The sequence below is a fragment of the Pecten maximus genome, chromosome 13 (genome assembly GCF_902652985.1).
Source record: "Pecten maximus chromosome 13, xPecMax1.1, whole genome shotgun sequence".
NCBI classification, from domain to species: Eukaryota; Metazoa; Mollusca; class Bivalvia; order Pectinida; family Pectinidae; genus Pecten; species Pecten maximus.
In genome coordinates, this window is record NC_047027.1 from 21,321,943 (window position 1) to 21,345,494 (window position 23,552).

The 23,552-nt window shown below is 34.3% G+C and overlaps 1 protein-coding gene across 1 annotated transcript; it reads left to right on the forward strand.

Annotated features, from left to right (window-relative positions):
* Window positions 1-9,729: 9,729 nt before the first annotated feature.
* LOC117340539 (ficolin-1-like) lies at window positions 9,730-20,000 on the forward strand. Its single transcript, XM_033902298.1, has 7 exons — window positions 9,730-9,742; window positions 12,181-12,302; window positions 14,858-14,954; window positions 16,923-17,084; window positions 19,211-19,306; window positions 19,490-19,567; window positions 19,957-20,000. The coding sequence occupies exons 1-7, from the start codon at window positions 9,730-9,732 to the stop codon at window positions 19,998-20,000; spliced, it is 612 nt and encodes a 203-aa protein (XP_033758189.1).
* The last annotated feature ends 3,552 nt before the right edge of the window (window positions 20,001-23,552 follow it).

The window sequence follows — 23,552 nt, forward strand, 5'->3', positions numbered from 1 at the left end:
ATAAACAAATACAACATAATCAAAGAGAAGATACCCGGAGCCTTGTTAAATTATAAATATATAAAAAAGAAACAAAAACAAACAAAAATAACAACAAAAAACAATTAAAAAGGTTCCGGGTATCTTCTGATAGATCGTATTTTTTGCACTCAAATTGAAAACGAATATAATTTTCCTATGGAATGTCCCTTATACTCAGAAATCAGTTTATATATATATAGGAAACATATGTTAGACCTAATATGTTTAAATTTATAGATGTTATGTCATCAGAGATCTGAACCAGCATTCAAAACCCGGCCATGTAAATGAAATATTGTTTAACTAAGAGACATATGAAATTACGTGTACCGGTTTATCATCATTCGCTTACTTTATTGTAGTACTGTTTTTCATGTTTTAATGTTCTGCCGTGAATACTGTGACAAACTGTTATCAGTGTATCATTTGTTGTTGGCTGAAATCGTATGCAAGTAGTATTATATCTATAACTATTCCTAATGAGTATTAATCCTAGTATGTATTGAATTTGTTAGCCTATCAATAACAAAGGATTGGCAACTTGTCATGATTATGATAGTACTTTTTTTTGTGACCAGCTCGGATGGGGAACCCAGTCTGTCTCCGAGGCTAAAGTTATCTCTTATCAAATTAATTGATAACAGCTTGTTATTCAATTAATTTTCAACAGTTCTGTTTGTAGAATTTAAGTAACATTTTTATTGTACCCGCACATACAATACTGTCTAATAATTGGGCTACTGTAATTATGTATAGCTATTCTTCAACCGAATTACATCAAATGATTCATATAAAAAGAATTGGAGGGTTAAGTCAAGGTATTGTAATTAGCGTTTGCTTATTGTTGTACTAGTATATTATCTTATTAATTGTTAGAATCACGTCATTTGATAAGTATACTTTTTGATGATAATGAATAAACTTGTATATTATTTAAGGATTAACATCAATTATTTTTTCTGTTATACAGTCATAACAGAAAAAACTGGAGTGTACTCTAAATAAAACGCGAAGCGGTTTATGAAGAGAGTACACTCCAGTTTTTTATGTTATGACTGTATAACAGAAAAAATAATTAATGTTAATTCTTATGATTTAATTTCGTCTTATACACACCAAGATATTTCACTTTCTTTGACGAACTCTTTTTTTGTGATAAATTATTACGCAACGTCATCAGCCAATCAAAAATGACGTTACATTTCGCAACGTCAAAAATTTTGTTATGGGGGTATAACAAAATTATTTCAGCCAATGAAAATGCTTGTTTCATACAAAATTAAATTATTATTAAAATTAGCCCATTATTGTTGAAATTACTATTAACTTACGGACGGACGCAGGACAGTCGAAGGACACAGGAAGACGTACAAAAGCCGACTAGAATATGTCACTTAACACCGTCTAAGGAGACCTAACACATAATATAAATTCTTAAGCATAAATGATGTCATTTTTCCTCATTTTTGTACATGTACACAAAACAAGAACTACTAATATGAAACAGGCAATGCCTGAAAAGAGCGAAGCTAGCTAGTATGCCAATGTATTATGGCGCGGGAAGGATGTCATAATTAAATATTTTTGCCTAGGCAGAAATCGAATTTTGCCTAGGCAAAAATAATATTGCCTAGGCAGAAATCGAATTTTGCCTAGGCAGAAATCGAATTTTGCCTAGGCAATATTATTTTTGCCTAGGCAAAATTCGATTTCTGCCTAGGCAAAAATAATTTTGCCTAGGCAAATATATTTAATTATGACATCACTCCCGCTTCATACTGTATAACATAAAAATATAGTGATAAACGTTTCGCCGTTTAATAACGAGAAAGTAATAATAACCAGAAACCAGAATGACTTTTCTGAAGATGCTATTTCTCAGAAACTTGTGAAATGCTTTGTAGTATGTATGGTCAATATCAACATGTAAAGAATTTCATGAATTTTCAGGAATGTTTGTGAATTGGTTATCTCCATTGTTTTGTGCTGACTTTCAAAACTCAACATTTTTTTTATTTTCTGTTTGGGGTTGACCATTTGGAATTGTTGACGCCCTTGGTTTTGCATAGTACAGTATGTGTGATCATTACCAGAGACATATGAATGATTTATTGCATACAATATGTTTATACCAAAAATGAGAGTTTTCTAAACAGCAGTTCAACTGTAGGTATATGGCCCCATGTAGTTGAAGGATCAAAGCACGACATTGAATATATGCCAATTATTTCCATTGCTTCATTTCAACCATACTTTTATGTGAGTGTCCAAATGAATTGCTGCTGCTTTCACTTCAAAAAGTGTAGCCCAACCATTATTGAATAGTGTACAATTTATCCGTCCTGTATGTGGAATTAGAAATTGATGTGTTTTGAACCAATATTATTTTTTTTTTTTTAAATCTTCCTTGAAAATCCAGTTTTAATACATATCTCTACAGATGGGCTTTCACAGTCTCAGAAAAATCACCATGTAATGATAAACATAAAATTGCATCACTTCAACACCAATGGTGCACTTGATTCACAGGGGCTTGTCTATTCTTATATTTAAAAATAGATACATTTTGTAGCCAGAAATAGCTGTATGTTCATTTATATAGGTATTTCTAGCTTTATTTCATCTGCTGCTGACACAACTTCCAAAGCTGTATCTGAAAAAATACAATAGTTACAAATGTTTTTTTTTTTCCTTCATATTTTTCATTTAATGACAACACTCTTAAGCTAAAGCTTTCATTTTTCTAAATGTCCGGAGTATGCTTTACAATATCTCAACAAATAGGATGTATATATTCTATGTACATGTATATGCTATTCCCACCCTATACATGAAGTCTTCTGACATGCTTGCTGTTTACTTTATAGACAAGAAAATAGAAAACATATGTACATACATTTTACATGCATTTTAATTGGTAAATTAGAAAACTCAGGATTCATATCAGGCAAGGTCATGGATGTTAAAATACTCAGGGGGTGGGGTCGGATAAGATATGTTTACAGATGGTGGATAAGGTCATGGATTAATAACACTCAGGGATTAGAATAGACAGTTTCAAAATTTCACTTGTATTATATTGTAGTTACCGATGTTTATTATAGATGACGGAAAATCAAATGCATACAATTAGTCAAGCTGTCACATCATTATGTTTGACTGGTTCAGTGGTTTTTTCAGGTAATTTTTTCAACAGCCTATGCCTTTTCAATTGGTAAAATAATTGCGGTGTTTTGTGAATTTGGGAAAATAGCAAATAATGACAAAATACTTAAATAAGTCAAATTTAAAACACTTCATTTATTGACTTTTATAGTCTGCCTCATGATATGAAGAGTCAGTAGCAAGCATCCTGGGTTATTACTTAGACTACAAAACAAAGGAAGTTTTCTTGTTTTCATCTTGGTGTTTGTCTATGGACTCTCTGAAACGCAGCGCAACAGTGATCAGGATTCGAGTTACCTCCCTTATACCATTTATACGACTAATTGAGGCCAACTTGCCTATCGCGGAAGAAAATTTTTCCGTCTACTGTTCACGTGTATGATGATCAACTATGGTACCATAATATTCACATATTCAAGGAATGAAATACAATACAGATAACCAGATAGAAATTTGATACATTTTTTTTTTAATTGGGAAAAATGATGTTACAAAATTGGGAAAATACAACTTTTTTTGGCAAGGGGAAACAGCCTAAAGTCGGCTGTAGATCTGGCCAAAAAAAATCACTGATAGAATCAAATGTGGTTTATTAAATATTTAGTTATAGAATATTTTCATTTTCACTCAATGCCAATATGATAATCAACAGGAAAGTGTTTCATTAAAAAATATCACATTATCATTAGATATCCCAAATATTAGTGCCAAATGGAGGCATTCCAGTAATATACACATTTCATGTGGTAGTACATTTGGTAATCTGTGAGGGGAAAATAAGTGTGAATTAGATGTAATTTTGCAACACTAATATTGCTGGTAACGGTAGCATAGCTGGTAACTACAATGTAACTTAATGTCTCTACCAACCTTATGTATATACTGTGTTCTATAGTAGAATTAGAAATACAGTAAGATTTGAGAGATTATCATCTTTTAATTAAAACTGGTATTGGGCACCATTAATACATGTATAAGGTATGATCTAAACAATATTTTGATTATACATATTTATTGAAAAAAAAAGCTTAATTTATGGTACATCACTACAAAAAAAATCCTACTTTCAGTTTTGAAGATTCCGATCTTTCGCAGTAAATACAGGTTTGTACTACACATACATGTACTTCGTTACACTAGTCTTACTGTACAGTACACAACAGTGACATTACCTTGTTGCTTCTACTTTCGTTTTGACAAGCTTTTGTACGCCTTCACCCACCTCAAGCTCATTTTCATGTCGCTTTTACTTACGTTTTAGTTTCCATGAATTATAGAATATACAACACCGCCCTCCAATCTATCAGGGTATCAGCCGTAACTGTTGCCAGTTTCCCACGAGCACGTTTTCACCATTTTCTGTTTACATATATGTATTCTCGCGGTGTTCAACTGAGGTCCGACAAGTTGGCGGAAGTAATGGCGAACAATCGACCTCGCGTTCTGATTGGCTAGATTTATATAGCAACCACGTTGCCTAGGAACGACATGGAGGGTGCAACATCTCGGTACATTTTCGGCAATCATCGGAAATATGCCGAATGTTCCCAGTTCCGTCCTCGAAACCATAATTCGAGCTACATTTTATTCGCACACTATAACAGATATTTTTTACAAAAAATAATTAGTCAGCATTATGAACACACTAACTGGATTTACGTAACGTTCGACTTTTTCTAAAGTTTCTGCAGACAACTGGAGCGGGTTGCTCACGCTCACTTCCGGCAGAAAATTTTCATGCTGTACCATCCCGTCAACGTTATGCGAAGCTGGACTAGAATGCTGTACATACGCGCACGTTAACGGTAAAGAGCTTCGCTCTTATAATTCAAAAACAATAGTAATATAAGATTTCAAAGTTTTTCATTTAGATTTTTTTATGTCATCTTTATTACAATTCCCAATAAGTTTAATGGTTAGGATTTAAAGCTTTAATGGTTAGGATTTAAAGCTTGTGTCAAAAGGTTAAACATATATTTTATTAAAATTATTCTAAATCCTCAATGTTCAGCATATAAATATCCCCTTCATAATGATTTGCAAAACTACGTAAACATATTGTTCTGGCAAAATACTGTCTACAAATTAATTTAGTATATATCTTAGAGACATTACAAACAGGCCATGGATATCTTCGGTCATTATGCATTAGATATTTCTCATGTTTTTAGTGACCTTTTGTGTAGTTTGACCTCCCATCAACAGTTATAGTCATAAATGGATGCTCTTCTTTAAAATGAAACTTTTATTTCACAACCGTTGAACGAGTAATTCCAGCTTATTTTAATCACTCTTGGTGGCTCGGTTGGAAGCGGGCATGATCTCTCTCTGTCGGAGGAAACCAGATTACCCGGAGAAAACTCACGTGGTCGGGATTGTTACCCAATACCTTTTCTTATCCGATCGGGGAATCGAACCCCAGCCGCCTAGGTGAAACGCAGGTGTGTTAAAACTATGTCACCAAACCACCCTCCTGTGTGTTTAATGTTCATATCTGTGATAATGCTGAACTACTGCCATTTTATAGTGCTACCTCACTGAATCATACTGCCGAAGACACCCAGTGGGTTATTCATCATATGGTGAACTCGTACATAATGGTTTGCACATTTCTCCTCTGGTTGTGTATTGCAAAGTTAAAGTTGCGTCCCATATCCTAGGTACGTAAATATGTACATTTCTGCCTTTCTGTACCTGTATTACAAGCACTACAAAGTATTAGATAAGTCTACCTGGAGATAGTGGGTGATATGTTATTCAAGCGCGTCCTTAAGCCTGTGTGTTGATGTTTGAATTGATAATCTCAGTGAAGAGACGGCAATGTTACGGAAATACATATCTATTGTGACACGGACCCCTGATCAGAAAAAAAAACAAATAGAGCTTTACAAACAATGTATTGAGGTAAAGTGAAAATTGGACAAACGACTTGAAAATGAAACATTTAGTTCTGTTATTTCTTTGGATAACCAGTGATGTCACAGTTTTGCTTAAGCAGCATACGTTTATCAGATTATACTGCGTTCAACCAGAACAAAATAGTGTGTATTTACTCAATTCAAATACCGGATTCCCAAACTATCTATTTTGTGCAAATTCCTGTCAAAATGAAGAATGTTTGTCGTTTTTGTACGATGAAGTCGACAAAAGGTGTGAAACCTACACAAGATTGATCGGGACTGGGACGGATGAGGACGTAAATACGACAGTCATGTATTTCTACAAACATTCAGGTAAATATCACTACAGATGCCTCTTAAATCTAAAGACAATGTTATCATACACAGTAAGTAATGTGCTTTCATTGTTTTAATCAATATTGAGGTCAACATAACATTGATTTCATATTGTCCAAAACGTTTTTGTATTTTTTTTTTTTTTTTTTTAGTATGAACATCTATATGATCAAAAGTATGCTATATACGAATACACACTACATCAGATCGACTAGATAATGTGTAGATTTAGCCCCTCCTCTTATTATAAAAAGGGGAGGGGGCTAGATCTCCAGCTTAATTATAATATTTGATAAAAAGATCCACGGGTCTACATCTTCTTCATAAATAAAGCGAAACCCGTTCAGTTTTTATTTTTTCTTTCCTTCTATTGATGTTATGTGAGTTATTGCATTATACTGTAACATATTTCCTGAAAAGATGAAAAAACTACATTTTTTTGTAATTTTTCATGAAATACGTCTGAAAGTGGTTTTTATCAATTAAATAACGCGAGTAATATGCAACAAATGTTATTTTAAATGTTGAAATTGCTACTTGATTAGCATCGGTTCAATGATAATGAGAAGGCGGACTACAATTGTCAATTTCAATTCATCATCATCATCATCATCATCATCATCCAATGATAAGTGTTTACATTTTTACATTTGTATACATTCATACATACTGAAGATTTTAGTTTAATATTTTTTTCAAAGTATAATTTTGATGTCGTGAAGAATAACACTAAAACATATGCAAGGAATGATAAATTTCAACATACCACATTTAAATTTTAACACCGGTAGGGGAAAGTATCTCCACTATATATTTCTCCCTTTCCAAATTGCCCGGGTTTTGTCTGTATGTAGTTCCAACCCCAAATTTTGTTGTTGTTTGGAGTTTTTTTTCTAATAAAAGAAATGTGTTAACATATTACTTGATACCCGTAATTATTCTATTCCTCCCTGATTTATAGTAGCCTTTGTATTATTGTTCAGCATTTTATCCAGTTTTGTATATTAGGATTAAAATTGAATGTGAAAACCTTATCAATACCTCCCATGGATGCAGAATAAAACGCTTTTTCAAAATCTGCCAACAACAGCTTTCCTGAGATATAATTTCCTAGGTTTATTGCATGGTATCGTAAACTAATCTAGTGTTATCCCCTACACATCGACAAAAAAATTGTGAACATCACAAACTTTTCTCATTCTATTTGCTAAATATCCAAAGAAATTTTATAGTTTATATCTAATAATGTTATAGGTGCCAATTTGTTCAGAGCTGTCTAGGTTTATCCCCTTAGGAATACAACTAATTCTACCTTGCTTTGTGTACCTGATAACATACCTGTCTAATATACAAAATCAATAGACCTAACAAGAAACCTAGCTATTTCAAAAGCACTTAAAACAGTGAAGCCATCTGAACCAGGACTCTTACTATTTTTCATGTTCTTTAAGTTTTTGCTGCCTAATAAATATAAATAATACCTTCTATACCTTCAGAATCATATTGATCTATTTTTCTTTTACTTTGAGCATCTAAGAATCCCATCACATTTACATTTTCAATTATTTGTTTTGTTTGCAAATATTATTTTTTTTCATTAAATGAGCTGTTCTCTTTTTAAAATAGCCCGTACTCTGAGATGACTACGTATTTTCTTTCTCATGTAGGCCATAGTTCAAAAAGTTAAATTCTTTTTTTTTTCTAAATTAAAAGAAATATAAGTGAAAAAACAAACCATTTCGATAAAAAAACCGTTCTGAAAAGGCGAATTGTTCGAGGTTTCCCGAAGGTTTTTGAAGTTGTTTTAATGTATGCTATATTCTATTAATTAAAGACCTTGAATATGCAAAGTCAAAAAGGCCGGACATATTTATATTTACAGAATAAGAAGTTTGGATAAAGACCGAAGCTTAAACTTTTCGTATAAGAACATCATGCATGCGATCTTTTGAAGTTAGGCATTCAATATAAACCAGGTAGATCCATATCTTTCTCCTTATCTCGAAGTTTGAAAGATTGCAGTACTAAAGAAGGATTGGTCAATTTTCTGTCTTATGAATATGATGAATTGTCTATGTATAAGTATAATTACCATACAGGCTTGTCTAGCCCCCCCCCCCCCTTTTTTTTTTAAATCTAAAAGGAATTTAAAAATGTTTCCAGAAAAAAATCATCAGATGCCTTATCTGCTGGCACGCTAAGAAAACCTATGATATATCTTTGACTTGTACAGACTTGTATTCCCAGCATTTCAATATTAACCTTTTCATGGATTATTTTACTAACACTCAGAGCAACCCTGATGCCACAGCCCATCAGTGGACTACCATTCTGTTGTGTTAAAAAGGACCTAATTCCAAACAAAACGTTAGCAGGATAGTCATCACAACCATCTGGACATCTTCTCTCTCTCTTCAATTGTCTTCATTCAATCCGCTCTTTTGGAATATAAAGTTTCTTTTTTTCTGATTCGGATTTGTTGCGTTTTGCATTGTTTCTGAACGAGAATGAGACAATTTTTCTTTTGTTCTCTCATTTGTCATTTTCCGGTTTGTTTCGTTTGCCCTCAAATGACCCTTGTCATTAAATATAAACAAACACAAAATGGAAATGAAAAAGACATAAAAAGTGTCTTATCAAATTGTCTTGCTTGCAAGATCAATTAATTAGAATTCCAAGAGACATTGTGTGGATATTTCATGTTGTTGATTCCATCATGAAACTATCATAATCAGGACATTCTTCACCTTAACCCATGGGCGAATTGCATTGCTTCAAAGGAGACGAACTATGCACTCCTTAAGGATCGGGGTCCTTTTTTGATGTAAGTTGTCTTGGAAACTTAGTATTGTATTTTTTTTTTATCTTATTGCATGATCAGAGCTACAAAGGGATGAAGGTGCATATTCTAATTTCTTGGTCTGGTCCGTGTATTGGTGTTGCTCTAATACATCCTTCTCGTATCGCCTTTGCTGTGTCAGGAAGACCTACGTATCGCCTTGGCTGTGTCAGGAAGACCTACGTTTTGCCTTGGCTGTGTCAGGAAGACGTACACAAATAAGCATTTCGGTATAAATTGTCGAGGGAGAGTTCGATACCTACACCAAATTGTGTATGCTACTTTAGTGTCGGTAATACATGTGTATATAGATATATCACGTACAATTCTTTTTTGATTATAGGTATACCGACGGTACCCAAAATCCTATCATTGATATCAGCCATGCGTGTGACGTTAATTGCTTTTAGTTGTATTGCGATGATGGTGAATAATTTAGATGTGCATATTAGATAAGGCCACTTGTAGATGGATGGATCAGGTAATACTACAATAAACCATTTCAGCAAACAAACTAATACATGTTTTTAACCAATCCCGTGAAGAATCCTGTCCTCATCAAAGTCATGTTTCCTTAAAAAATACTTTCAATTGAAAGCACCATAAAAATAGGTGTGCATTATATAGTTATCCAACAGATCGCAAAGTGGCGTCTTGACTCACTGCTCACCCAGACTAAAAATGTGCTCTAGGTATTACCGCAGTTGTATGTTCTAGTGAATGTTGCCCCTGGCTGTTCAGACAAAAATAAAAAGATATTGACAATTGTCTATCGACAAAAACTGTGTATTACACAAATAATGAAGACCTACCGAATTTCAACATACACACTTCGCATAGAATACGACAATATGACGTTCAAAGTTGGGACATTCTGTTCACCTTTGAATTCTATGGACTGAAATTTCTGTTGTCAAGATTATTCCACTGGTTGGGAGGTCGCACTTTTATATGCGCATGGGTGGAAATTTGGTGTGCCCTGAAAAAATGTCCATATCTATCTTTCTTGGACGTTATTTTACCTTATATGGATAATAAGGCATTAATCAGATAGAGACCGTGATTCATCTTACTGTGGGGTTCATACAATAATTGTTTAAAATGTTAAATATCACAAACTTTCAATTTGATTAAAAACTTATATCATTACTGCATACTACATCAGTAGTGATAGGATAACTTCGTTTTGAGCAATCAGAACGGTGCTTACCTTTCACCGCATTCAATTCAGCCAAAGTTTTGGTTCTGATCCAAATGAAGCCAAGGTATAAATATCTGTATTTCTGTAATATACATTTCATCTATCATCAATTCCACATAGCCTGCCAGCACACAGCAGAAAATGCTAAAACTATGTTAAGCAGCCGCATCAAAGTCTAAATATTATGTAATCATGTGTAACATTATATGGATATATTGTCAAATATTTACACTTATGAACCCGATCTATTTCCAAGTATATATTTTCTTTATTTTTCACTGGTTTACAACACTCTTTAATAGAACACATCAGACGAGTCGAATGTTTTGTTTGGTCCCGTTTTTTTTCTTTTTTCATTTTTTTCATCTAAATAAATCAAACTACCTGTCATATATGTATGGGTATGTCTATAGATGTGTTGCGTGACCAGCATTTATTACACCATATGCATATGTTGTTGCTGTATTCTATGCATATATTTTTTATAAAGAATAATTGTTATAGTTTAAATGTGAAATCCTTGTATTCATTTATTGCTTTTTCACACTGTGTTAACATCCTTATACACGGTAGAAAAACGATGAATTATGGTCATTTATGTCAATGCCCAAATTCGTACTTTATTCTCCGCTTTGACTAAAATAATGGCGATTAATTTAGATTTGACAGTCCATGTGTCACGCTTCGTTTCTGTGCAATAACTGCAACAAATGTGAACGGATCTTTTCAAACGTAATAACAACGGGCTAGGCAAAGTTTGATTGCCTCTATTAATGGACTCTATTTGACGGAGTTGTTGCCCATCATTTAGCTAAAATATCCCTTTCTGCCTTTTTTTTGTATTGACTTGAGCAGCTGTTAACCTATTTTCTTCAACCTTAATAAAAATTAAATGCATTGAGAGCTCGACCAAGCTCGATTGTCAATTTTTACCCTTTTCGTTTTTTAAGAGGCCCCTGGATTAACTAAAAAAGGTCGTTATTTTAGAATTGTTCGTGCAATAACTGCTAGGATAGTTTTCAATGGTGGTAACAAGTTTAAATTCTTTAAGATCTCGACCAAGTTTGATGTTACTGCTGGCGGATTTATGTTCTCTTGATAATAACTTTCTTCAAACTTGATAAAAAATTTAAATGCTAGATATTATCCGATTACCATAAAACGTTGAAAGTTATTTCCCCTTGACTTCTGAAAAAAAAATCTCTCTTTTTTGTTTTTTTTTCGATAAAAAGTCCGTCCAAATATTTCTGAAAGTATTACTTAGGAACAAGAAACAATGCATTAAGGGCCCAGTAAGGTTTGTCCTAGTGTTTGGTAATGAGAAATGAGGATAGAAGTCTTTCAAAACAATTCCATTTATTCTATGTTTAATGAAACATCTAACTACTGAATACGGCTTTACCTTTCAATGCATTACCTTTCAACAGAATTGATCATTCTGTCGAGCTTTAAGTATACGCTTACTCCTTACTTCAAAAACTGTTTGCTTCAGTATTTCAGGAAAGTGAGTAATATATTTTCCAGATACTAAGTTTTGATATTTTGACCTTGGATTGTATGGCGAGTATCAACGATGCCAAAAACGCTTACAAAATCTGTATATTTATATTTTGCGTTTTTTAAACGTTTTTAAATTAAGAATACGGTTTCGTTTTATATTCCCTGTTTTTTGTGGTTGTCGTTTTATCTTTCTAAATATTTAACTTTTTTTATTTCAGCCCTCAACAGCTGTTCAGAACTTCCTCCTCGATATCCCTCGGGTGTTTATCAAGGTGTTACGACAGAAGATAAAATGTACTCCTTCTTTTGTTACTTTGATTTGAACGGGGGGAAATGGATGGTAAGTAGGCCATGATATGGAACGTATCTCACTCTGAAAACAAAATTATATCAATGCAATAGATTACCTATTTTTTAACGACAGGCGTATGTGTGTTTATTCAGTCGCTTTTCCATGAATTCTATTTATCTATTTATTTATTGAAATGTGTGCTTTAATAACGAATATAATTTTGTTTGATATGCATTATATCAGTGTATTAAAGTTTATCACTTAATTCAACGGCTTAAGGTGTACTTTTTAGGTTTCTGTTTAGTATGGGATAACCTAGAGTGTAATTTATAAAGGATGTCATTGGTATATCAAGGTTGAAAAAATTCAGGGTGTGTTGCAACGTTAGTATCTGCAGCCGCTGTGTGGTTGATTATATATATAGGTCAAGGAAATTTACGCAAAGACACTAGTAGTTTTAACAAAATTGAAAGAAAGAACTCAAAATTACGTTTTTGAATAATTTATATATCCACAATCGACAATTTCTGCCTCAGATTCACTATGGGTGTCATGCACAGCGTGTATTGACACAGATTTAGTAGGGACGTGGTCAAATGTTATTTTGGAGCTGTTCACTTCAGCCATTGGTTGTTAGCTTACCTCGCGGAGAAGTTAAATATTCACCCATTTCCGCAATATTCAGTTTAGCTTTTGACAAAATACCTATTTTACATTAGCTTTTTGTGCAATGATCATCGGGTAACAAGAAGAGAAAACGCCAACATTGCGTTGATCAGTCCGTCTAGTTGACGCCGTCTAGTTGATTTTCCGTTAACGCCACAAATAGACGACGTAATGATTATTTTATTAGGATTTATCAGGAAACATTATGGACGCAGGCTGAGAGCCTCTATATCCATATCCAGTAAATTACAAAGAAATAATAATTAAATAATATCAGTCCGGTGCAATGTACATGCAGCATTTGGAGATTATTGTTCTTTATATATAAACCGGTTATTTTTCCAATAATTGTCCAACAGATTTCAAACTGATAAACAGTTTCTGCATTTATGACATGTTTGTGAAGACTGTTCCAGAGATCATGATCATGATTATGATACCGATTCTCATTATGGTTTCATCATGACATTGATAGCTGATGAGTTGTTGATGTAACAAGGAAAACCGTATTAAAATGCCAGTTGTACTAGTTGTTGATGAAACAAAAACAACCTTAGATGTACAGTACTATGTCAGTGACATCAGGTGTTGATGTTGATATGAAGAATATATTATAATGACAGCTCTATGAGTTGTCGCTCAGCATTTTAGGAGTGGGACGACTGGTTGGCCCGTTGTCAGTATACTATGACCGGGCGGGTTCCTGCTGGGTGTCTTCGGCAGTATACTTTATTGAAGTAGCACTATAAATCGGCAAAAGTTTCGGTCTATCACAAGGCGACTCACCAAGTACATAAACGCAGCCACCCAAAATACATATATATATATACGCAGTCACCACACGCATGTATATCGCAAACACGGGATGACGTCCTTAAATGACCTTAGCTGTTAAAAGGACATTAAACAAATACAATCAAACCGAAAACCAAAGAATGAGTTGTAGATGAAAAAGTAGCTTTTACTTTAAAAAATATATCAGCTGTTTTTGTTTAGATGAAACCTGCATCATAGCGCCTATTGTATTAGTTGTTGATTGTCAACTGATAAAACTGCACAAGAGTTTTAGCGCTACAGTACTTTATGTATTTTGATTTCATTGCGTATACGCTGATTTATTCGCAGTCAGAGTTTATTAAGCTGAAGAAGTGAGATAAATAAATATATATACATAGTCTGTAAAATATGTTCGTTTATAGTATATATTTCCCCTTATACCGATAAATATTTACGTCCCTTTTTATTCATGTAACAAACAACATGTCAGTGGTCGATAATGTTCGTAACAAATATTGCAAACTATCTTTTTAGACAGTAAGATAACAGATACTCAATACCTATTAATCATAGTTTAATGCTATTGAAAGTATGACATGAACAGTTGTCAGTATTCTTTGCCATTGACCGCGTGAGTTGTCACATAAGTGTGTTATTTCACTATGATGGTACTATCAGTGGTATTATTATTAATTGAAAACGGCCTTTTCAGTGCAATAACATTCAAAAAATTGTTATTTATCATGTCGTATCATATTTTATTTTAACTCAAAAATCTCACAGAATGTGTAGCTTCTTGTTTATAACACCTTTGTATCACTGACAGGACCTAAAAGGACTAAATAACTGGATGATGTATTCCTATTATGCATTTCCTGTAAATATCACATCGTGAAATTACATACATGTATAAGAAGAAGTTATTATACCTTTTATAAAGGTTTGGGCAAATGACACGTTTGATATTAGCACCTTTCAAAGAAGCCAGGGAGATATATTAAGCGGACCTACAAATGATTAAACTGCGTCATACAGATGTTTCTGCCTTCTAGGAATTTGCAATGATTCTAAAGATCTGCAGCGTTGATGATAGAAGGCGAAGAGAAATAACTCGGAATAAATAAAATGAAATGCCAATCAATGTTTGATTTGTGACGCAGGTGATTCAGAGAAGACTCAGCAGAGTTGTCGATTTCCATCGCAGCTGGAATGAGTATAAGAAAGGCTTCGGAGAGCTCGATGGGAATTTCTGGATTGGTAAGTTATCAATATGCATACTATGATCATAGTATCTTTTTACATTTTCCCCGTCTAATTTTCATTTCAACAAATTTTATTGATATTTGATGGTATAAGTCAAAAGGATTAAATCACAGGCCAAGCCTATATAGATTCAATCCTAGAGTGGCAATTGGATTGTATAAATATAAAATTAGATATATAAATTTACTGTGAAATAAAAGAAATACATGTATAACTAATATTTAAGGGAACTAACTCAAACATAAACATTTGCACATCATTCATACATTTTGATTATATATGCATGTATACATAACATTTGATAAAAATATATTTAATATGAACTATATCTATAACAATTAGTCATTGACAGGCATTGACCAAAAATCCATGTGCATGTACCACAGGTCGTGCCTGTCAATAATTAAGCGAAAATATATATAGATGTAAGATATTATATTATAAATTATCAGAAAAAATACTATCAATCAAAATGTATACAAGACTTATCACACTCAACTGATGACACATGTGACCAATGAGGATGGAGAAATCTTTCAGGACATATATACTTATGCATTTTTGAGTAAGAAAATGTAACAAAAAATAAATGTATAAATTACTATATTATATTATATACAGAGAATGTCTAATTTCATTATATCTGAAACATTCAAAGAAATAATGTGAAGCAGTTTCATTTCATTATCACAGGCACAGATGGGAAAGTTTAATAAATGATCATTAAATAAATCAAAATTTAAATTGCTACATGAATTTCTAAGCTGATAGATAATACTATTGGCCTTTCCATTTCCTTAAAATTTGAAAATTTGCAGTGAGTCACATTCAGCATTATTATTATTATTAAGCTTGCATTTAACAGCTGCCAGAGAAGAAGAGATGAAGTGGTCAGGATCAGCATTGTTAGTTGGGCGGCACATTTTGGGGAAGAACCTGTCAAATTAATTGTTAGTTCTGCATAGAGGAGGATTGAATAGTCGTGATTGTCTTAGGGAATACGGGTTATCATTTCGGTTGTTAATAAAAGGAATAAGGATATCCTGCAAGTATTGAGGTGGTGTTCCATGTAGTAATTGTGCATCATTATGTGTTTATTCCTTCTATCTGAAAGAGATTCTCAGTCAATTTCTTCATATAATTTAGTTTGTGATGTTCCTGATCTGAGTAATGATTCTGGCTGCTCCTTACTGAACAAATTCTAATAATTGTATTGATTAGTATGTGCAGTTATCGCAGATTATTTCTGCATATTATAACATTGGTCTTATAAATGCTGGGTATATTTTGATTAAAGACTTGCAATTCACTTTAAATTTTATGCATCGAAGAATATTTAATCTACTTTATGCTTTTCTATATACATGTATATTAAGAAAATGTTCTTTCCATGTTGCATCTTCTTGAAGTGGAAGTCCAAGATGTTTGTGATCTGCTGTGTCTGTAATTTGTCTATTTTGAAGAGTTATTGGAGGGTGATTTTTGTTGCGTTTCCTTGAACAGATTACTGATTTAGTTTTGTTAGGGTTAAATGCAATGTCCCAAATACCTGCCCATTCTCCAATATTAGAGAGATCATCTGCTAGAGCTTGTGCTGCTTGTGCTGGATTATCATCTATTGTTACATATAAAGAAGGAGAAAAAGAGGAGGTCCGAGAACTGATCCTTGCGGTACCCCTGCATTTACAACTTTGAATTGTGAATGATAGCCTTCGGTAGAGACTCTTTGTATTCTGTCTGAGAGATAATTTTGAAACCATAAAAGTAGATTTCAACCAATTCCCTACATTTTAAGCTTCTGTATAAGACCCTGGTCATACAGACCCCATAAATAAAACACAGCTCCGAGTTCATAGTATGTGAATATTTTGTATATATAGGTATGGCAATATTGTACAGTTAATACATAGCGTAAGTAATAATGACAATTAAATAAAGAAATCACATTTTTTTTTATTCAAGGCAATGATTTCCTTCACCTCGTTACAAACCCTCCGAGGATTCTACGTATAGAAGTTGAGTTCGTTGACGGGACTAAAGGATATGCGCAATACGCAAACTTCCAGGTGGCCAATGAAGATCAGAAGTACAAACTTGCTCTGAACGGTTTTACTGGCAATTTATGTAAGTCTACTTTCTTTTGGCCATATACTTTTGTTTCAAACTTCCCATATTCGTACTTTGGTGAGGAGAGAGTATGTTTGAAAAATTCTTACACGAGTCTTATCCATTAGCGGGGACATCTTCCCCGTATGTACACATGTATGTTGCCTCATATTGCGTTAAAATTGATGACTCCCCACCCCGTGTGAAATAGAATTATCGCGTCCTTGGCTTCTAGGGGTAATATAACCCTTGCTGACGAAAGGAGTTAGGAGTGAGAAACGTAAAATGTTTTTTTTTTTTTTTTGCTGTTGTCTCGGAAGCGCATGGATATTCTAGTTTATCTTGTTCCTTAAAATAATGTTATTATTCAGTTGTATATATGTATGCATTATCCCAGTTGGATGATTTCATAATACATTTTGATTTTGTCATTTTTAAATAACTAATGATATAATCATACATATATTGTCTATCTTGTCGTGCAAGTGTACTGCGCATCAGTTTATGTACCATTTCCACGAAGCAAATTCAAAATTCCCCACTCCCGTCAGATATTAACACATCTCTCGCTACTGTATGAAGTAAGGGGTTATTGAATTTTTTAAGAAACTCTTGGTAACAGTCAAAATAGACATTTGTTAATATTTTTGAGTTCTAGGAAATCTTGTTTTGCAGAATTTTGTCTATTTCTTCTTCTTTGACTGCACGAAAACGTTTGCGTCCGCCATTTGTAAGAAATTGAAAGGGAGAAAACGCCATGCCAACAGAATGTGGGGTTACCATTGGGGCACGCGGTCCAGGGAGATATGAAGTGGATTTCCCTGGATCATGCAACACAAGGAGATATGATGTTTTATATGCGATTGCACTAATCACAGTGCTCAATTAAGCAAATTGCTTACACCAATCGATTTTGTGTTGTATAATAATGTTAATAATAGGGCTTCGATTTCTGTGACCAACACAAGTGATATCCGGTATCGCATGGGACACAGCTACTGTCTTAAGTCGAAGGTCATGGACACGGTGTTATCGGGATTGTCAGTCTTCGGACAGACCATGTGTTTCTAAACTTTCTACAAAGTTCTGGTATTTTTGTTTTGAGGACATGTGTCAATATATTAGTATAACAATGTTACACAATACCAAAAGGTGCATTCAAGGGCATTCGATTCTGAGACGGTGCAAAACAACCTAGATCGCCAATGCAAACAGTGAATGTATAAAAACGTCGAAAAGTGCTTCGGCTCTCATAACAGAAGACGGGACCCAAAATCTTCATCGAGGAGGAATTGATCTGTGTTTTCTAGTTCCATTGAGTCGATGTAGGGTGAAAATGTGAATATCACATAAACTGATCTGTTCTATACTATTGTGACGTCATGTGCAATTTAAGGTGTTACTATCACTATATAACATCTCATGAATATAAATTATGTGATAAACAGATTCTTTCAATCGTTGATGTATCACAGGGATTTAATAATTTGATACACCACTATAAACGCTTGTAGGATACCAACGTATTCAACTCATTGAATTCCATATACCATAGCCATGGGTTTAATTAGCTTTGTGTATGCGTCTTTTTTCACGCTCAGATAATGTTTCAGTGGCCTTAGTTTAGTTGACAATTCTCTTGTTTACATTTTGGAGCCTATTATATAAAGCTTGCTTTTTTCTAGAATTAGAATGACTGCAATGATCTTTCAACAAACCTACATTAACGTTTTAATAATCCATCCACCAGGTTTGTTTGGCCGTTGCTAAGCCACCATTGCACAAACGCACTTGGAAATAGCATGTGTATTAAGTTAGAAAATTCACGTTGAGCGCATGCGCACGGGAAAAAACCCATTAAAATAAGCATTTCTATCAGGAAAACTGTGACATCATTTGGCAGTTATAAGTGAATTCGAAAAATCCCGGCAATTATTTATTTACGTTTCTGGAGTAAATACATATCCCTTTGCAAGATGATGTTATTTCGTGTGTGTAGTTTCTTGCTTTCAGAAGAGGAAGGTTTAGAAGTATATTCTGCTCGTCTTCGACAACCAATGTATGCTACTGTTGTCGTTATAATTAATTCATATATTGTTTTGAATTTGGGTTATGACTAATGCATATGTTTTTGTTTCTGTAAGCTGATAGTGTGAGTCACGTTGACGGCGCCTACTTCTCCACACGCGATGTTGACAGCGACGAGAACCCTCATGGAAGCTGTTCCGATGATTATGGCGGTGGGTGGTGGTACAGGCCTATCGAACCTGAACGGCTTTTATCATGATGGACATAGATACAAACTTCACTGGGAGCACGATCAGTTGACGAAGACTGTGATGATGATTAATTTCTAATTAGGGTGTTTGCTTATTTTTGTGATTTTTCTTCATCAGTGAATAGCAAGATTCATTTATTTTAAGGTTGGACCTTCTGGAAGTTACTGGTGGCTACGTATCTGAGTAGCACACGATATGCCATGAAATATTTCCAGATCGGATGTGGGTATTCTCTTGTATAAAAACACAATAAGAACAGCGTTGAGCAGTCTGTCTCTGTTTCATTAATTTTCCTCTGCGATGTTTGTGTTTGTCCTGTAACCATAGTGACCTGCAAACTGATACATGACTATCATCAAAACAGTGGACACATCGGATGATTTCTCCGATTACGTTAAAGTGATATTGAATAAAATTTTGATTGATGTAATTATAATATATATATATTGTAAAAAAAAATGTTTTTCTTTTTAATAAAGTTGACAATTCAAAAATATCCCAGTTGTAATTGTTTATTTATTTGCATGTATTTAAAAAAAAAAAATATTTTAATATGTTTAAATCAATGCTATAACATTTTTTTTTTCATCAAATGAACTGTCTATTTTTAGTTTCCATCGAGAAGTTGGAAAAAGGGAATTCCCCTAAAAGGTAGTTCCGGCTAGTATGGTGATACAACTTTTTTGTATCACACATGTGTGATACACGCCACCAGAAAACGCGCCTCGAAATTTGTTGTATTACTATTGTAAGATAACATTTGTATGTGATATTGTTGTATGTGATAAATCAATAAAGCAGATGACCCTTGCTCTTCCGGAACGCCTCGTCTTAATTGTGATGTGCATGTTGAGGTGTTTCATTGGCATGCTTATATTACGCCCAATCTGATAATATACCGATCACTCTTTGTTATTTTTGAAGACATTAAAAACACAACCATTAAATCTCGCCTTCTATGACCAATCATTTTAATATATGCCATGCCATTGAATGTATGTAGCAGTCTATTGTTAGGGTCTACTTGCAGTGACGACTCCAACGCAAGATCCATGTTAAGCATTTATTAATTGCTGGTGTAAAAACACTAAAACAACAAATAACATGATTTACTAAAACAATCAACAGTGGCTGATATATGACGCTAATACAATTCCAATGGAATAATCCATACACACTAACGCAACATATTAACACACCTGTTACACGCTACATTTCTTTGGAGATAGCTTCAAACAACTCTCTCGGGTCCTCTGAATTTGTGAAGCCTGTCCATGTGTTCATCATAAGTTTATGCAAACACGATCAGATCATCAATATACACTAGAAAGATGGTCAGGTTAAGATACCCCATGCTCTGCTCCATCAATCGCTGGAGGGTAGCTGGGGCGTTTGTCAGGCCAAATGGCATCAGGTTGAACTAAAAAAAAAACAAAGTGCCTACCGTAAAAGCAGTCCGCTCCTTGTGCTCTTCTGTAATTGAGATCTGATGATATCCAGACTTCAAGTCAAGCTTCGTGAAATACTTGGACCCAGACAAGCGGTAGTGCGTAAGAATCTCGAATGGTTCCACGATTCAGCTGTCTGAAGTCCACACACACGCGTAAAGATCCATCCTTCTTTCTTACTAGAACTATATTGTTATAAATTGACTGTGGTTAGGGCGTATGATTCCTGCTGAGAGCAGCTGTTGTAAGTGAGTTCTACTTCTTCATACATAGATGATGATGATGATGATGATGTTTGAAGAGGATGAGGATGATGATGATGATTGGATGATGATGAGGAGGAGAAGGAGGAAGAGGATGACATGATGAGGATGAAGATAATTGTGAGTAGTGATGATAATTGTTAAAAGATGATGGCAGTAGTATACAGGTGAAATATTAAAATTATTGACTGTTAATGATATATGTGTTTTGAAAAATAAAAATATTATGAAAAAAAAATACATAGATGATGGAATCTTACGATGTCTCTGTTTAAGGGTCGGTTATCAGCCAGTTCAATCTTATGTTCCACAAGATTGATGCAACCAGGATCCTCATCTCCATGTGAAAAGGTATCTTTATAATCATTAATCAGGTTGATACCTAACTGAAGATTCTCACCCTCCACAATAGAATTACTGAACTCGATCTTGTCCATGAACTTGGATGAATCACGTTCCTTGATAACAGGCATCTCCTGCACTGTCACAGCCTGGATCTCACGTACATGTAGGATCACTCCAGGTGCAACTGAAAAAGGTATGGGTATTAATGTTATACAACTCAACATCTACCACATCTCTACTGCATGAGTTACAGGAAATCACTGCGGGCGTCACATCAATGTCTCCTGCCATCGTAGATCTCTTAGATGACTGTAACACTACACAGGTAACAGGATAGGGAACCTTCTGGTCTATAAATCCTCTCATCGAGACAGTGGCGTTTGGTTTCAAGATCTGGTTCGTCGTTGCAGCATTATTCACCAAAGCGATGACATTCTTGTTTCTGGTAAGGTATCGATCCCTCATAACCAAACAACGGAAAGCCAGAAGCCATGGAGTGGTTATCTGCCCATGTTGGATGTACCTTACACCATATTCCCTTTGACAATCCTCCATAAAAACACCAATGATATTGGTTCAAAAAGTACAGGCACTCTTGAGTTGTACTCGCAATCTGGTACGATTAAAAACAAATAGCTGAGCTCTCTGCTGCTCCGTAAACCAGCAAACTTGACGGTGGCCTCCACATAACCACTGTATGGTAGTTGTTCTCTATCTGCACATTATACATGCAGAAGTTCATCCAATTTCTGCACCGGTAAATGCGATAAAAACCATGGTGAAACTTCTTACTGATAGTATAAACAGTAGCCCCTGTATCCAATAAGCCCATGGCATTCACTCCGTCAACACACTAAGTTACTTCATTTGGACTGTCAACTAACTTGCTAGTCTGTATCTCGTTGACAATGGGTGCAGGACCTGTTGTGTTCACACCTACTGCTGGTCCTTCCTGGTAGGTGTCTTGGAGTTTAAATCACCTAGTAACACAGTTCTTAGACAAAAGTGATATAATCATTTACATTATACAAGTTTTTTATTGGTTATTATCATCAATGACCATTTTCCTCGTTTCATTTATTAAACACTTTGTATCTATTATTTTTACTTTAGAACAATTTAAGATTATTGCCAATACATGCACTTGCTTCTTCAAAATATTTATCTTTCGTTAAAAGTAAATACCTCTGTGCTGTAGAAAAAAACATGTCCTGTTTCCTTCCATATACGTTTTTTGAAAATGGAAGTAAATGACGTTGCAGAAAATGCAAGAATAATTACATGTAAATTGGCTCGTTTCTATCCTATGACCGATCGGAGTTATCAATTTGACATGTGATTACATACAAGTTCCTCTTCATACAAGGATCATTCGGACAAAATACAGACCGAATCCCCTTTATCCTCCAGAAGACTGCTCAAAACAATTTGCTGTGATTCCCTTATTTGCCCCTGCGGGCCAGTTGAACTAAAAGACATTTCATTTAGAAATACATTAAGATGTGATGACGTGTGATTAGGTACATTGTTTAAAGGATGAAAAGGTATCGCATCACAGAAAATAAATTGAAGTATACGGGCATTAAAAAATAATGTTGACTGTGGTACAGTTATTCTCCCCGCGGTCGATTCCAAAGAATATATATCATTCTGCAATCGCGAGTCGATGAGAACGTTTTCAATGACTTCACGTTCTAGCGGATAAGCATAACGAGAATCATCAGATGAAGAGATGGTTTTAAAGACTGATATTTTTTTTCAAAGTAACGTCTCGATAGCCATTCGTATCATATATCATTTATGTTTTAAGTGAAATTTCTAAGAAATGCCTTTATGAGTTTCCCATAGGAAATCTAAATGGTTTTATATCAAACTCATGTGTTTGAACTATCTGTAGAAATGAAATAATTACAACTAATATGACGGTGTAAAATCGTGCTAGTCTAAAAACCAGAAGGAAACTGAAACAGCAAACGACACGTGGCATTCAATATATATCAAAGTCCATATAACATAATTGACAAGCGATGATTCGCTCGAGGCGTACTGCTGGCAATATGGGCGTGGACAAGCCCTGAGAATAGTGCAAAAATGACAAATCAAAGTGATGAAGCCATGGGATAGAGAAAATGTGGTTCAGTTAATAGATGC

Coding starts and splice junctions, on each gene's coding strand:
- LOC117340539 (XM_033902298.1), top strand. Junction 14,955..16,922: donor CGATGGGAATTTCTGGATTG/GTAAGTTATCAA, acceptor TTTTTATTCAAG/GCAATGATTTCCTTCACCTC. Junction 19,307..19,489: donor CTGTTCCGATGATTATGGCG/GTGGGTGGTGGT, acceptor ATTTATTTTAAG/GTTGGACCTTCTGGAAGTTA.